Source organism: Clinocottus analis, unplaced genomic scaffold (assembly GCF_023055335.1).
Source record: "Clinocottus analis isolate CAN_PGR_092001 unplaced genomic scaffold, fCliAna1.0.p SCAF_30, whole genome shotgun sequence".
Taxonomy (NCBI): Eukaryota; Metazoa; Chordata; class Actinopteri; order Perciformes; family Cottidae; genus Clinocottus; species Clinocottus analis.
The window spans coordinates 2,057,714-2,072,965 of NW_027176043.1; the positions used below are offsets into that span (position 1 = coordinate 2,057,714).

General features: G+C 45.3%; 1 protein-coding gene across 1 annotated transcript in view; it reads right to left on the bottom strand.

Annotated features, from left to right (window-relative positions):
* Positions 1 to 3,480: 3,480 nt before the first annotated feature.
* The window catches only part of clmna (calmin a), a 41,175-nt gene continuing 29,403 nt past the window's right edge, over positions 3,481 to 15,252 (bottom strand). Inside the window, exons 3-13 of the mRNA XM_068595510.1 lie at positions 13,991 to 14,086; positions 13,810 to 13,893; positions 13,639 to 13,731; positions 11,822 to 12,018; positions 11,420 to 11,613; positions 10,552 to 10,628; positions 8,387 to 10,405; positions 6,481 to 6,638; positions 5,355 to 5,430; positions 5,200 to 5,261; positions 3,481 to 4,140 (exon numbers count right to left, since the gene is read on the bottom strand). Coding sequence (XP_068451611.1) covers positions 4,017 to 4,140; positions 5,200 to 5,261; positions 5,355 to 5,430; positions 6,481 to 6,638; positions 8,387 to 10,405; positions 10,552 to 10,628; positions 11,420 to 11,613; positions 11,822 to 12,018; positions 13,639 to 13,731; positions 13,810 to 13,893; positions 13,991 to 14,086 — 3,180 coding nt within the window. The 3' untranslated portion in view covers positions 3,481 to 4,016. The remainder of the gene's footprint in view (positions 4,141 to 5,199; positions 5,262 to 5,354; positions 5,431 to 6,480; positions 6,639 to 8,386; positions 10,406 to 10,551; positions 10,629 to 11,419; positions 11,614 to 11,821; positions 12,019 to 13,638; positions 13,732 to 13,809; positions 13,894 to 13,990; positions 14,087 to 15,252) is intronic.

Sequence of the window (15,252 nt, forward strand, 5' to 3'; positions counted from 1 at the left end):
TACATTGGAGAGTGCATTGGGGAAAAAAGGCATCGTTGTCATACTTTTCTTTTCCATTTGAGCGTTGTACGCTCAACTTCCTGCAGGAATCCTGGGAACCATTAAACAGATTATCTATTGTTAAAAATAACTTGTTTTTGTGACTCGTTTGGTCTTTTAGAATACACAAATGTATATATTATAGACACATTGTGATGGTCCTTGGTATTGTGGGTGCTACCTGCTCATTGTTTGACAAGAGACACTGTTCTAGTTGAGTTAAAATAGCTTTCACCATTACACAAAGTCAGTGTTACAAGGAACCTCCAATGGATTTTATTTAATGTACCTGGCAAACTTGAATGTAAACGAGACTCCGGTTCTCCTCTCATCACTAAGTTCATCCACAGTGCAACATGGGAACCTGTTAGACACTCTATGAGACATACACCAGAGCTGCCAACTTCTCCAAAAACCTTGGCGTGAGATTTTGTAGCGGGAGGAATGGGGGGGGGGGGGGGGTTGTTCGGCGACGCGAAATACGTGCCGCCGAACAGCTGTGTGGCGGGAGGGCGGGACATAGACCGACATGAGTGACAATGCGTGACACTTGACAGCTCCTCTGCTCCTCCTGAGTTTCTCCCGCGACTGTCTGTTTGGGGTAAACAGGATATCATATCATGCAGCGAATAGGTTTACAGATGCCCAGACGCGCCTCAGATTATTTTATTTTTTTTGGCGTGAGACATTGGTTGTGGCGTGTGAGCGTGTGAAAACATGAAAAAAACGTGTGTCACACGCCGAAACCGTGAGAGTTGGTAGCTCTGCACAAACATGTGGAGCAGTTAACGTACATGACGACACGTGCACGTTATTACACGTTCACGCGAAACTAAGCTGGCTGCTGGATGCAGCAGTCCTGCTAACGGCCTATTTTACTTTCCGTGTTTGCTTTTTTAAAATCGACACGGACAGATCCAGCATGGACAGATACGGGAGTAACAGACATGAAGCACTTGTCTGAAAAATTAAGAAAACACGAGAACACCAGGAGGACAAACATAACTCAGTCAAGCTACTAAACTAGCATATCAAGCCAAGTCAACATCACTACCCACTAACGCAGGACTGCGTTGGAGAAACACAATGAGGTGGATAAAAACAGGCCCATTTTATCCAAAATAATTGATTGTGCAAAGTCTTGTGGGCTTTTGAGCTGCGCTTGGATGACGAGACTGACTCCTGACTCTGTTATTATATGCAAGTAACCCAGTGTGTATTCTGGCAATCAATACATTTCTAATACCTATGTGTTAGGAAATTAAAGTGTTAGCTTGGCTCTCGTGTGTGTGTGTGTGTGTGTGTGTGTGTGTGTGTGTGTGTGTGTGTGTGTGTGTGTGTGTGTGTGTGTGTGTGCCATTAATGTAAGTAAGCTAACACAATTACCGTTTTTGTACCTTTGTAGCTCTGCGTTGGTTTTGGGAATTTATCAATATATTTGAAATCATCAGTGAAGGGCTATCTTTCAGAGGGGTATGCAACATGATATCGTACTAAGTTGATATTGTTCTGAACTGTATTAATAAGATGTCCTTATCATGTCAAAATCTTGGAATACATGTTAAATATTTACCCCCATCGTAGTAATGTGTGATACCTTTTTTGCATTAAATCATACGGAGATGTTTGCTGAAATGTATTAAATGGTCCAACCAAAAGAAAATTCCACCAGCCGCCAAAGGCAACATCCCAAATATAGTTCACATATCCTACATTTAAATTGGCAGAAGAATCCATATTTATCCAGCAGGCGCAGGATGTCCAATCAAAAATCCGTTCGCTGCTATGTTTCCATTGACGCTGCTGAAGCATTTCACTGTTTGTCCACTAGGTGGCAGCCTCACCACACACAGGCATCGCATAACGAGAGCAGGAGAACAGTACCAACAGAACATAACCTGCAGGGGTCAGAGAGGTCAACTCAGTCGTCTCAGACCTTTTCAACACTACCTGGAACTGGATTCAACAAAATAAAATTGTGGCTTTCATTGTGCTTGAACTGATGGGATTCATGAGACTGTTTACACGGGACAACAACTAAAGCAGGACAATAATTATGCGAAGCCTTAGGATCCACGTATGTGGTGCCAAGGTCATGTAAAGAGGCCATTAAAAAGACATCGTCTCCTAACATGAGAGAGGTTTGAGGAAAGTCAACAAAATATTGACCTTTCATAGTTTTTGGCGGCTCATTCCAGTTTTTACACACTCGATGATGTCCGTCTCTTAGAAAGTAGGCCTATATGCTCATTTAGGAAAGAAAATACATTTTAAATTGTAACACTGACCAAAATACCTCTTTTAAATCACCATTGAGAAGAACCTTTTTCATAAACACATCTGAAAAGTTAAAAAATGTTTAGCATTAGCATCTAAATGGATCATCTCCAAACACACTGCGCTTGTACATGCAACGTTTTGAGGAACTTGGTGGTGTTCCAGAGATTGATTGACATCTTTAAATTAACTTTTTGTCTAGTAACTGGTACATGAGTATACTATATATTTATATTATATTTACCATAGAAATACTATTATCATATTTTTGTGCAATAATGTTATGTCTTTTATATTTTCTGCCTTATTTTTTACCTTAAGTTTATTGTAATTCTGTGTTAGAAGGACTGAGCAAAATAAGATTTTCATTGTATAGAATAACTTATCTGTGCGTATGACAGTAAAAACATCTGGAATCTTCTTGAATACTAGGACAACTGGCATGTCGTGTTGTCTGTACGCTGCAGTAAATGTATGGGGTTGGGACACACACACACACACACACACACACACACAATCTGACGATGTTCAAAAAGACCACACAGCATAGAGAAAGATATTTTACTGTAATGCGTTCTCTTTCATTGACAGGCTTGGACAAGCATAGCTCAATCACATAAAACATTTCTTTGTCATAAAACTTTTTAAAAATCCATAATGAAACACAAAATATTACAAATACATGATCTGCGTCCACTGTTATACAATATAGAGCCGCTGGGGTGATGCGTCAGGACAAGAGTTATGCGGGTCGTCCTGCGTGTTACAACCAGCCGTCCATCCCTCGCGGCCGGGCGGCTTGTGGACGTTCTCTGTGAGCACTTGGACCACTATCTTTGGCAGTTTGGATTCTTTTTCAAAAAAAGTGCAACGGATCATAATTCCCCTTCATCAGTTATCTTCCCAACAGCACAGGCACGTGAGCTCACAGCGTCACACATGTTCCTGCTGCAGTTCTTCCTCTCAGCTTGAAGCACTTTCACTTTCACGCTCAGAGAGGCAAAGGTGCATCCATAGATCCACAGCAAATATCTCCATCTACATTTAGAGCGTGCTGTACAGTCATGCTGGCTTACAATGGCAGCTCCGTCGGCTCTGCACAGCTATGGACCACTACCCTGGACAGTGTGTACAGAACAGGACATCAGGGCCACGGCGAGCAGTGACATCATGAGAAACACAGCAACGCTATGAGGATACGCTCTAATGTCACATGAAGCCATTACCTGCTGAGAAGATAGTCAATATTTGGAAAAAAAGACATCTTGTTGGTTCTGGTTCTACACTACGGGTCTTTGGTTAGTTTATAACTAAGATAAAAATGTAATTACTTTTCCTCATGAAACAACTAATTTGTAATAATCCAAGTTTGTATTTTAAGTGACTTTTTTCTTCAAATCCTACAACTTTATGACTTTTTATCTTGTAAAATCACAATGTTTAGTCCCATAACACTATGAGTAATCTCAGACTTCATGTCCCCGGCAGTGGCCCTGAAACACGCTCACACAGTTCACTTCAAAGCCACATCGAAAGCTAAAAAGCAAAAACCTAAAACAAAGCTCTAGAAATACACATCTTGAAATGCCTTCACTTGGTACAGTCATGTAGTGCAGAGGGGTGGCAGTTGAGCTGTGTGTGTGTGTGTGTGCGTGTGTGTGTGTGTGTGTGTGTGTGTGTGTGTGTGTGTGTGTGTGTGTTCAGGGGTCCAGGTTCAGCAGCAGGCCCGGCAGCGTCTTCAGGTCCATCTGCGGCAGCAGCCAGAAGCAGTAGAGCAGCAGCCAGAGCAGCAGCAGCACGTAGAGCTCCCAGCTCTCACTGCACCTGAACACAGAGCGACACGACATGAAGACGAGTCTCCAATCAGTCGAGTCACCACTCGACATGGAGGACAGAACTCTATTGTAATGTTGGTTAGAAGGAGACATATTCATGATGCATGAACTGTTCTGACGGAGAGCACCACAGAAACACTGAGTCTGAACATGTTTCCTGACTGCATTTAGAAAAAATACAATCCAAATCTTGTTTCATAGGACAGGAATTCCTCTACAGAACCGTGTCGGGATTTCCCAAATAAGGACTCCTTCATGAGGAGGTTTTAAACTAACATGAACTAAATCCTAAGCCTGCATGATGTCTTCAATGCTTTTCCTTCAGAAGCTCTAGAGTTCCCGCACCATGTGTTTAACCTTTTGGAAACCGTACGCAAAATCCATTTTTGAACCGAACGACACAGTTTCTTGAATGAAACTTCTTCCTAACAGGACAAGGTTTTGTGTTATTGTGATTTTTGTTGCAGGTTCTGATTCTTTAGCTCCTAATCTTTCCATAAAGGTGTCTTATTGACGCTCCAGGAGGCTTTTGGGGAATCTGGCTCATATCATGCTGGATGTTCATAGTTATGATCAAAATATCTTTTAAAAGTGATTATTTTTTGCAGATCTACATTTTTTTCCCAAGACTTTGCTGAACAAATACATACAATAAACACAAGTGTTGGAATTAATTTGGGGATCCTACAACGACTCAAACAGGGTAAAAAGAGGTCTGGAGACAAAATGGATCCACAGATTTTAACGGGTTAAGGTGATGCTAAATGAGCAAAGCGAGCTAGCCAAGGCCAAGTGAGAGCCGTTGATATTATGGCCTGTCCATCTCTAGTGAGCTACGGTGCATTCAGGTACAGGAACATATAATAGTATCTCTGCAGGACTCTCCTTGTGTTACGAAGACATCCATGAAGTCTTAGTGAGTCGTGTTCAGTCAGTTCAATACTAATATCCAACATGAGAAGTGACTCCTGGTCTACAACAGACCATGGGACCGTGTGAAAGCCAGACGTGGTCCAGTGAACTCAACCAGGGAGGACAAAGTTCTCACCAGGTATCAGAGCCAGCGACGTCAGCTCCTCCGGCCGCTGCAGTCACAGCCGGCTGATTGTCCTGCGAGTCGAGATATAAAACACAAGGGAAGTCTCTCAGTATTCAGCGTCACAGAGAACATCAATCCACAAGGAAACGGAGCAACAAACCGACCGCGCAGTCCGTGAAGCGAGCCCCCTTTCTGTGACGGAGAACCGGAGCGATCTGGCTTTCATCCTGTATGTCACTCCTGAAAGGACACCAGCCATTAGAGGAGGAAGCAGGAAACACAGGAAACACAGGAAACACCGACATGATGACGACTTACAAATGTTAAGAGTATGAAACCAAAACATTTGAGGCCTCAGAACATTTCACTTAGAAAACTGACTGGAAGACATGGACACCTGAGACCAGGTGGACTGGACTCTGCAGGTTACAAACACTGGTCCTGATGCTGACGGAGGATAAGACCAAGATGCACTTATGTCATCATGACATGATGTGCAGACGTGTTTATTATTTGTTGTGGTTGTTTATTTATTTTTCAATGTTCTCTGACGTCCTCACATTCAAATCACAAATCAAAACTCACATCTTTAAATCTGCTTTTATTGTATTCTGCTTTTATTCATTTTTATTTTTTTTATTGTTTATCTTTTAGGATATTTGAACTGTTATGTAAGGCGACTTTGAGTACTTATAAAAGGCACTATATAAGTAAAATGCATTCTTCTTTTCAATTTGTTGTTGTTGTTTTCTCATCATTGTATCCTTAAAGTTGTAGATTTCTGTCTTGTAAAGTAATGAAATCTAAATATATATATATTAAAATGAAAGAATAGCGACTGGCTGCTTTAGTCATTAAAATAAATGAGAGGAAGAAGAGGAACCAAGTCTGGAGAGATTTAAAGCGATAAGCCCCTCCCAATGCAAAACAAATGAAATGCATTCATGCATGATCAAATAGTTAACGCCGTTAAAGGATCGACAGATTAACGCAAAATGAGCGCGTGAACCTGCCCAGCCCGAGTACAGATGCACGTTAATGAGTCCATGAAGAGACAGCGGCGCCGGTGGCTGAAAGTTTGTTCCCACATTGCACAACATGCCTTGTGGGTAAACAAGTTGTTTTCCTTCAGGCCGTCTTCACCCCATCACCAGCCACATAGATCACGATATTCAGTACATTTAAGGAAATATGGAAGCAAGGAGAGAGAGACCCGTCAGCCTCTGCTTTCCCCAGAGCCCTCTGTGTTTCTCTGTGTACCAGGAAGCGCTCTAAGAATAGAAGGCCTACCTCACAGGCTGCGTCTTTTCCCCGGCAGAGCTCTGCTGCTCGGCCTCACCGAGCTCGCTGCCGTCTGCTGCAGCCTGGAGCCCTGCGGCCTGCTCCCCTGGCAGCAGACAGCGCTCCTGGGATGAGGTCGCTCCGTCCGTCTCCTGCTTGGTGATCACCTGGTGAGAGAGACACGAGGGGGCGGAGCCTTCAGCAGCGTGCCGACGCTCAGTTAACGTCTGCTGAAGTCGACAACACTTATACGTTCACACGCAAAACATATTCCTTCTTCTGAAAACGCTGAGGGGAATTAAAAGTCTGAACAATCCTGTTGACATGCAGCCATTTATACTTAATAATAGTGGAATATGAGTCAGGACGCTCATGAAATGTAATGTCCCATGGTCCCCAGAGGATGAATCCTAATGTGTTGGTGACCTTTCCTCTGGCGCCTTCAGCTCAAAACTTCAAAGTGGAAAAAAGAAACACTTGTATTTAAGGGGCATGTTTCCTTGGAAGCGGCCGAGCTCACAGACGACGCGTAGAGGACGGACGCTTCACGCTGGGAACACGCTGGGAACACGCTGGGAACACGCTGGGAACACGCTGGGAACACGCTGGGAACACGCTGGGAACATACACCAGCAGAGTTTTACACAGAGAAGATGAACAGCTGATCCAGCATGTATCGTCATAACGTCTCAGACTGTCATATCTGGAGGTGTAACAACCGTTCTGCTGGGAGGGAGGTCAACACTGCAGTCAGCGCTCCACACAATGTGTGTGTTGGATTTAACTCTGCAAACACACATTACGCATCGCACAGCAAACTCAGTCTGAAGCGTTCTGAGAACTCGTTTTAGCTAAAAAAAGAAACAAAAGAAAATGTAAAAGTACGATAGTTTACGTCTTAATTATGATGAGCAATCATTCCATATATGTCTGCATTTCATTATATTGCAAATAAAATCTCCATCCTCCAGTGTGACATCTTTAACGACCTGAATTTGTTGAAAATGATGAGACGATAATCTGGTAAAATAAGCACACAAGAAACAATGAAGAGGCTCAAACTGGAGCTGAGATCATGTTCCTTGTTTCTGTGCATTGAGGTGATATTAATCAGAGCTTATAGCTGCTAGTTAACGCTGTCGGGCCGTATTCACTGGGGGTTTAACTCTGAATATTCATTTCTTTCTAATAAATAATGAAAAGTAACCGTGAACATGAGTGCGAGTATCACAGTGACACGCTTTCTGAGAGCATCAGAGGAACAGACGGCATGATGAAGGTCAGCAGCTCATCTGGTCATGAGGTGAGATATTGGGGAAGTGTGACATGTCACATTGCTTCATGTTCCTGTTGGACATGAGACACACACACAGCTAGCGAGATAACACTTAGTTTACACTGCATGAAAGAAACATAGCAAAGTTACAGAGAAGACTACGCTCTGGATTTGGTTTGATAAAAAAATGTCTCAGGTTTTTAAATGTGGAGATGTGCAGGGTTTCTGTTAATCGCTCCATGCATCATAAGCTCATGTGAATACGTAACAGGATTAGCTTAGCATAGTTTTGCACATGTGTGGTCATAAAACAAAGTGTGCAACACGTTTAAATTTGAGATGAAAGGCCAGTAGATCAGTTTGTACTCTTCATCCGGTGGGTACCATACCTTTCTGAACCACAGTCCATGGCAATGTATCCAAAAGTTGTTGAGACATTGACTCAAAATCATAAATGTCAACTTAATGGTGTTGCAAAAAAAAAAAAATACAGAACATGTATAAAATGTGATGGCAAGAGATTTCAATCTGGACCAAAGTGGTGTATTGTCTAACCAATAAAAACCCAACGACACTGCAACTAAACTCAAATACAACACGTAGGAACGGTCTGATTGTACTGAATAAACCCACGTTTACCTCGTCATCCTCTGGGATGGAATCCAGTCCGCCCGGCAGGCTGAGCGGCTGCTCGGGTTGAGTCTCTGAAGCGGGCGCTGGCTGGAGAGCAGACACGCTCAAGACTGAAGGCCAACTCTGCATTTCAGTATCCGGTGGCTCTGCGAACATGGGCTCCTCTTTGTCAGGGTAGAACAGATCCATGGGCTCGATGGGGTCACCGACTGGCTCCTCTGTGGGAGGGCATTGATCAAAGTTTGTAGAAAACACATCTGCGTCTCTGGACTCACGACCCGCTTCATTGGACCAAATCCCCATTGTGCCATTTGATTTGGAGTCGACTGGATCTGATGAGTTCTGCTGTGTGGTCGCGGTGTGGCTGTCAGAAGAGGGGTCCTGGTGCCCGTCCGGTCGATGGGTCGAACCCATTTCCTGCTCGGTATCCACAGGTTGAGATGTAGCGTGCGGAGAGGAAGTCTGGGAAGTCAAGTCCTTCTCAGAGGTTCCTGTGTGAGAGTCGTGGTGGGGACTCTCACGTTCCTGTTTGGCTTCGCTCATTGCCGTGTTAGTTCTGGTGTCCGGCTCGCTTATGTCTGACTTTAATGATCTGCTGGCGTCATGTTCTTCCCCTATTTGTTCTGAAGCTCTTGGTTTATCATTGTCTGACGCCGGGCAGGATGGAATCTCAACATCGTCGTTGGAGTCGCGGCTCAATTCATGTGGATTTTGAGGACGGTCGACATCTGTGTTGGTTCCCTCGGGCTGCTGGACCTCATCCTGTCTTTCTGCCTCACACCGTCCCTCTGCGTCCTGTTCTTCTGGCTCACTTGAAATAGAGATCAGAGGAATGTTCATACCCGGGTCCAGACTTGCTTCTGAAGCTCTTTCTTGAGCATCTGGGTCTTCTCTGAGAACTCCTTCACTTGGTTTATCTTGTGTTCCGACAACATCGTCTTCCCTTTCTTTTAAAATCCCAGACTCCTCTCTTGACTCCCCTCTTGTGTCCTCGGACAAAGAGTCTTTTTCCTGACTTTCATCAATTCGTCCGACATGCTCCTTTGCACCCTCAATGAAGTCCACCGTGCTCTCTTCAACACTGGTTTGCTTGAGTTGGATCTGGTTGGATTGATCAGTTTGAAGACTTTCCACACCTGCGCTGGTCAGTTCCTCCGCCCTGCTCAGGCCCAAAGAAGGTGCTTGCTCTTTGCTCTGACTTGCATCTGTCTGCTGAGACTGGACTACCTTGCTATGATCAGGTACCTGTTCTAGCAGCATTCCCTGCTTGTACTCATCAAGGTTTGCTTCTTTCTCTTTCACTACTTCTGCTTGCTTTTTCTCAAAATGCCCTTGAACTCTCTCCTGGGCGCTCTCCAATGAGCTCAGCGAGCAAATCCCTTCATCGACGTACGACTCCGTAATCGACTGCTCATCGGAGGCTCTGTCCTCCATGGAGAGGACGCATCCTTCGTCCAGAGTCGTGACCTCCACAGGGGTGGCACGATACACGTCCCAGGCCGATCCACTGTCACACAAAGAACCGTCACTTCTGCTTTCACAAAACCTCTCTGGCGTCGCCCCAAACTCGCTCTCCACCCAGGAGTCCGGTGAGCTGATGGCTGAGTCCCCAACTACTGACTCGGAGGTTACAGACTCAGGCACTGAGGAGCCTGTGGGCGAGTGAGTGTAAGACAACTGTGGGGAGTCAGAGGTCGGGTTGGTTCGGACCTCACTGGCAGATTCCTTGGGCTCTTCGACCACGTTGCTGTCTTCCACGTGTGGGTGATCTGCTAAGATGTCTTCACTGGACCACGACCGAGCTGCAGCCGGCCTGAAGGGGGGCGACATGGCGCTCCGGTCCTCTGACACAGAGGAAATCAGGATTTTGGGTGGCTGTTGGGTACGGACCCTCTCGAACATGTGGGACCGCTCCTTCACTCTGCTGAGATGGATGTTATTCCTCATGTGGTTGGAGTCACTGTCGCGAAAGTTGAGTCGGCCCATGGAGACACTGCGTTCGATCAGCTGGACGGGCTCCTCCGGCTGAGGGAGAAACACACAAGTTTCACGTTCTGTATGAAAGTTTTCATGATAAAAACAATAGTGCAAGAAAATACAAATATTGCCATTTAATCACAGAAAGAAAATAAAGCCTCCAGTGCGTAAAGGCCATAAGAAAGGATTCTTACTTCTCCAGGAAAGTGCTTCAGGAACTGTGACACATACGTCATGATGGATTGCTCATCTGGTGCATTGATGGTCACGTCTGAGCGTGGGAAGATTAACAACTTACAATCAGCACACGGGCATTTTACATGAAGAGCCCCACGTTATTTAAGCTTCCTCGCAACAGGTATGACAGACTTTAGAACATTACAGAGCTGGAAAGGGCTGCAGGAAATGTTATTTCAGCATCGACATCACAATGTGCACATGTGCAACCGTCACATCGCAAACACTCCTTGGCTGCTTGGTAGAAAAGGTTTTCCATGACTAATTACCTCCAGTCTAGGTAGACCCAGACTCTGTCACTAAACCATGTGCATGGACACAGGTCTGCAGGTCTGACCATAATGGCCGTTATGTAGTTAGATCAATGAAGCGAGCACTGTTACGAGTGTGGAAGGGTCAGTCAGTGTGGCTGTGTTGCTCTCATGTGGTAAGAAAATACCACTAAGAAAATACAACAAAGTTCAATTTAAGGAGAGAAAAGTTGTAAAATAATATAATAATAGTGGGAAAGAGTTGTACCTTTGTGCTCAGAGTACCAACACTCAAAGCATGTCATATTCTGAAAGTTAGTTTTGGTTTTAGTTGACAGACAGACTGTACAAATAGATCCCACTGTTCTGATTGCACACAACAAAAAAGTAACTTAATTCCATGTAAACTCAGATTTCATGAATATCGTGGTTCATGAAAACTTTCCCCCCAACATAGACATAAAAAACGATAATAATCTCAATATATTGCATTTCTTATAGTATAGTATGAAGTCGTAGCCTCTGTATCCTGATACATATTGTAGCGCTAGTGAAGCGGCCATGTTGTCGTTACCGTCGGGCTCCAGCAGGCGGGGGATGCCCAGGCTGAAGTGGGCGATCCTGAAGCCGTCCTCCAGGTTCTCCTTGGCGGTCCTCAGCAGGGCCTTCCTCATGTCCACCAGGCTGGGGTCGATGGACTTAATGACCGCCAGGAAGGCCAGACCGCTTGTCCAGCTCTTCCCGAAGTCGCGCACCGCCACACTATACCTGCGACGGGACATGTCAGGTGGTCAGGGCCCAGAGACCGGACACCGGACTAAACACTCGTCTCTTCTTACTGCTTCGCCTGCTGCCCGTTGGTATGTAACCATATATTCACCAGAAATAAAACCCAATGTGAGGAAATTGGTAAATTATTTCAGACTTCTAGGATTATATTGAGCAATCTTTATTGAAAACGGCTTTTCACACTCACTTGCGCGTTCGCTTCTGCACCCACTGGAGCAGCTTCTTGATGGCCTTGCTGTGTTCCCGCATGGCCGCGGACACCGACTGCCTCTCGTCGGACGGCGTGCTGCATTGGGATGTGTCGGAGTCGGAGGCGGTGGGGATGGACGACAGGCTGGAGGAGGACGGGAACTGGCTCCTGATGTTCCCAGTGAGCTCCTTGATCTGGGAGGAGACAGTGAGTTGGGTCATATTCCCCTTCAGTCGGCGGTTTTATCTGTCGATTCAGCTGCCGAGGATCGAATTCAGCCATGTTTCTGCGTGAGGTTGTTGGCAAAGTGCTTCATGCTGACGGAGGTCTGTACGTAGCTCCCCGCGAGGTGTGGGGTCGGTCCAGTGTTAGGAACTACCACAGGTATGACAGAGAATCTCTTTGGATTCAAGAGTCTTGGAAAAGACAGCAAACAGGTACAAGTCCCAGTAAATAACAGGATTTATTACAGCACGCTTTCCAAGGAAACACTGACACACGATGTAATCAGTTCACCAGAGGACACGATAAACATTAGAATCACTCAGAAGATCAGCTCAGTGCTGAATCTGTTCAGAGACCTTGGAGATCAGTTTAGTCTCACGGTTAGTCTGTGAAAACAGTCATGAAATGTTTCCAAAAGCAGCTTTCTAAAGTCAACAAAAACAAGCAGGGTGATGTCAGACTTCAAGAGCACAAATTCATAACTGAAAGCCTGCATAACAGAAATGTATCCAAAGCCATTGGGCCAAAAGTACGGGCTGTCTGGGACGTGTTATCATGATGTCATGATACCTTGTTATCAAGATATTCACAGGTTGAGTGCTCACAGGCTCAGATCTGGTGTCTGAAGATGTTATCAGAAACACTTTCCAGGTGGTTGAAGGGAAACAAGACCACTTGTATTCTATTATTATGCGATATCGTAGCGCTAAAGAACATCCCTCCACTCCCGGCGATGCTTCTCTTTTCATTCACAGCACAACAGGTCAGGACCTCAACCAGAGCCAGCGAGGAGGTCACATGACGACATGTTGACTTGTTCCCCGAATGATTTGCAGACATGCGGCTTGAAACACCAGCAGGTGACGGTTTAAATGTAAAATCCAGAGTTTTGGAGTATAAACTATTCAAAAAAACATGCCGTCAGCGCATGATACCATCATGGTCGGCGTTAACAGATTGCTGCAAGAAAATATATTATTCCAAAGCTATTATTTCCAGCTTTAATTTCACTCTGATGAAACATATTTAACAGCACACCACTTGGTTGTGTTGCCCTTTTATTTGCACACGGTGTCTTCATCTCACTAAACTCTGTTCTCACTTCACTCGTTAGTGTTCTGAACTGAACGTCCATGTTTCAGTTCAGTGAAGCAGAAACCGGCTTTGTTAAAAATCTTTGTATGGAACTGGTGTTATTGATTTGACCTGCTTTGTGCATCACTACCTGAAAGAAGGTCAGTGCATTGTGTGCGTCCTCAGCGTTCCTGCGGCAGTGCAGGCCGACACAGAGCGGACTGCTTCCAGAAGGAGGACCGTCTGAGTGAACTGCAGAGATAATGGCTTCCTCGTGGTGGCCGGCCAAGGCATCGAACCGCCGTGTGCACGACATAAACCACACAGGGAGCGGCTCTTTGGTGGGCTCTTGTGAATGGAAAGTTCGGCGGCTGTGAAGCAGCCATTTTGTTCTCACTCATAATGTTGAGTGAAAAAAGAGGTAAAGGAAAGGAGGGAAGTGCAGAGGGCGAGCGGATGAGGAGGCACCAAACGGGAGCATGCATCAAAGGAATCGGCAGGGAGAATGAGATTACCTGGAAGAACAGGATGATGTTCCAGATGAGTCCCAAGATGATGGAGGAGTTTCCATCGGCCACATCGGCTGCGTCGATACTGACGAGCTTCACCTGAAGACAAAAGGCCGCACGCGTCAGTCAACAGGCGGGAGGCGCGCTCGACGCCACGCTTCCTCTTGCAGCACTCACGTTTCTCTCCTCCAGGAAAGACAGGACCTTGGCGATGTTGTTGAGTCTGAAAATCCGATGGGAGGACCTCTTGAACCCGTGGAGCTGGAGGATGGTGAGGAATAACGAGAGCATTATTCAACAATATGAAAACCGCGAACCAGAACACCTCTTGGTGACAGCACGGCTGCGGCGCACCGACCAGCTTGCAGCCGGAGAGTTCCTCCAGCAGCGCCATGAGGATGTGTCCATCCTGGATGTCCCGGAAAAGGTCGTTGACCTCAATGGGCGGGTCACACTGGAGATGGAGGGAGGGAGGGCAGAGGTGAGCTGAATGACTCCTCAATTCATCAAACAGTACGTTCACAAAGTTAAACATCTGATGACCATTAAGTGTTATGACTTGTAGTTATTTCTTAAGCAAACATGTCAAATAGTTCATGTTTTACTTCATCGTACACGACACATCGTTTCTATATTTTCATTGCAAATTGATTCATAATGAAAACAATCTTCAGTTGCAGCCCTCGGTAGAATATTAAAAATAGCTCGACACAGTTTTCGACAGCATTACTCTCTCTCTTTGATATTTGGAAAGATAGATCCTGCTGGGGTTGTTTTCTCCAGGGAGCGCTCTACAGTTTACACACAAATAAACGCTGCAGCTCCTCAGGACCAATGGCAGCGCTGCTGGAGAGGCAGAGACTGAGTCAATACGCCTGCACTGAGCAATTTATTGACTCAATCGACTACTTCCCCACCAACACTGATTGGACAGCCGCGTACAAAAGGTGAAGGTTCCTCCCTTTAATTTAACACACACACATATATATATATATATATATATATATATATATATATATATATATATATATATATATATATATATATATATATATATATATATATATATATCTTAATCTGCCAGTGAGCAGTCAGTCCTGTCATCACAACAGATTATTACAACTCAGGCATTCGTCAACTTGTCTGAACACAGTGAACGGCTGGTGTGTGTGTGTGTGTGTGTGTGTGTGTGTGTGTGTGTGTGTGTGTGTGTGTGTGTGTGTGTGTGTGTGTGTGGGGACTGGAACTTTCCAAGTAGACGAAAGACAAACGTGTGATTGTTAATTAGTGGGTCAGAGATTTGACGCAGGGCCAAACAATGAGTAAGAGAAGAGAGGCTCATTGTGAGAGAAAACAAAAGATCTGATCAGAAGCGCTCAGACGCTGGGCTCACCCGGCCTCACCCCTGGGTGAAGAGAGGAGGGAGCAGAAAGCAAAGACAGACTCAGCAGCGGGAAGCGGCGTGCCAGTGTAAACACAGTGACGCCGTGTCTCGTGTACAGGTGGACACCGACTACTTCCTGGTGGACCAGTGTCCTGTGCAGGTGTGTGTCTGACGTTAGGGAGGGAGACGGCGAGGTTTCTCCCAGTGTTTCCAGATTACAGGTTTTGTCTCATCTC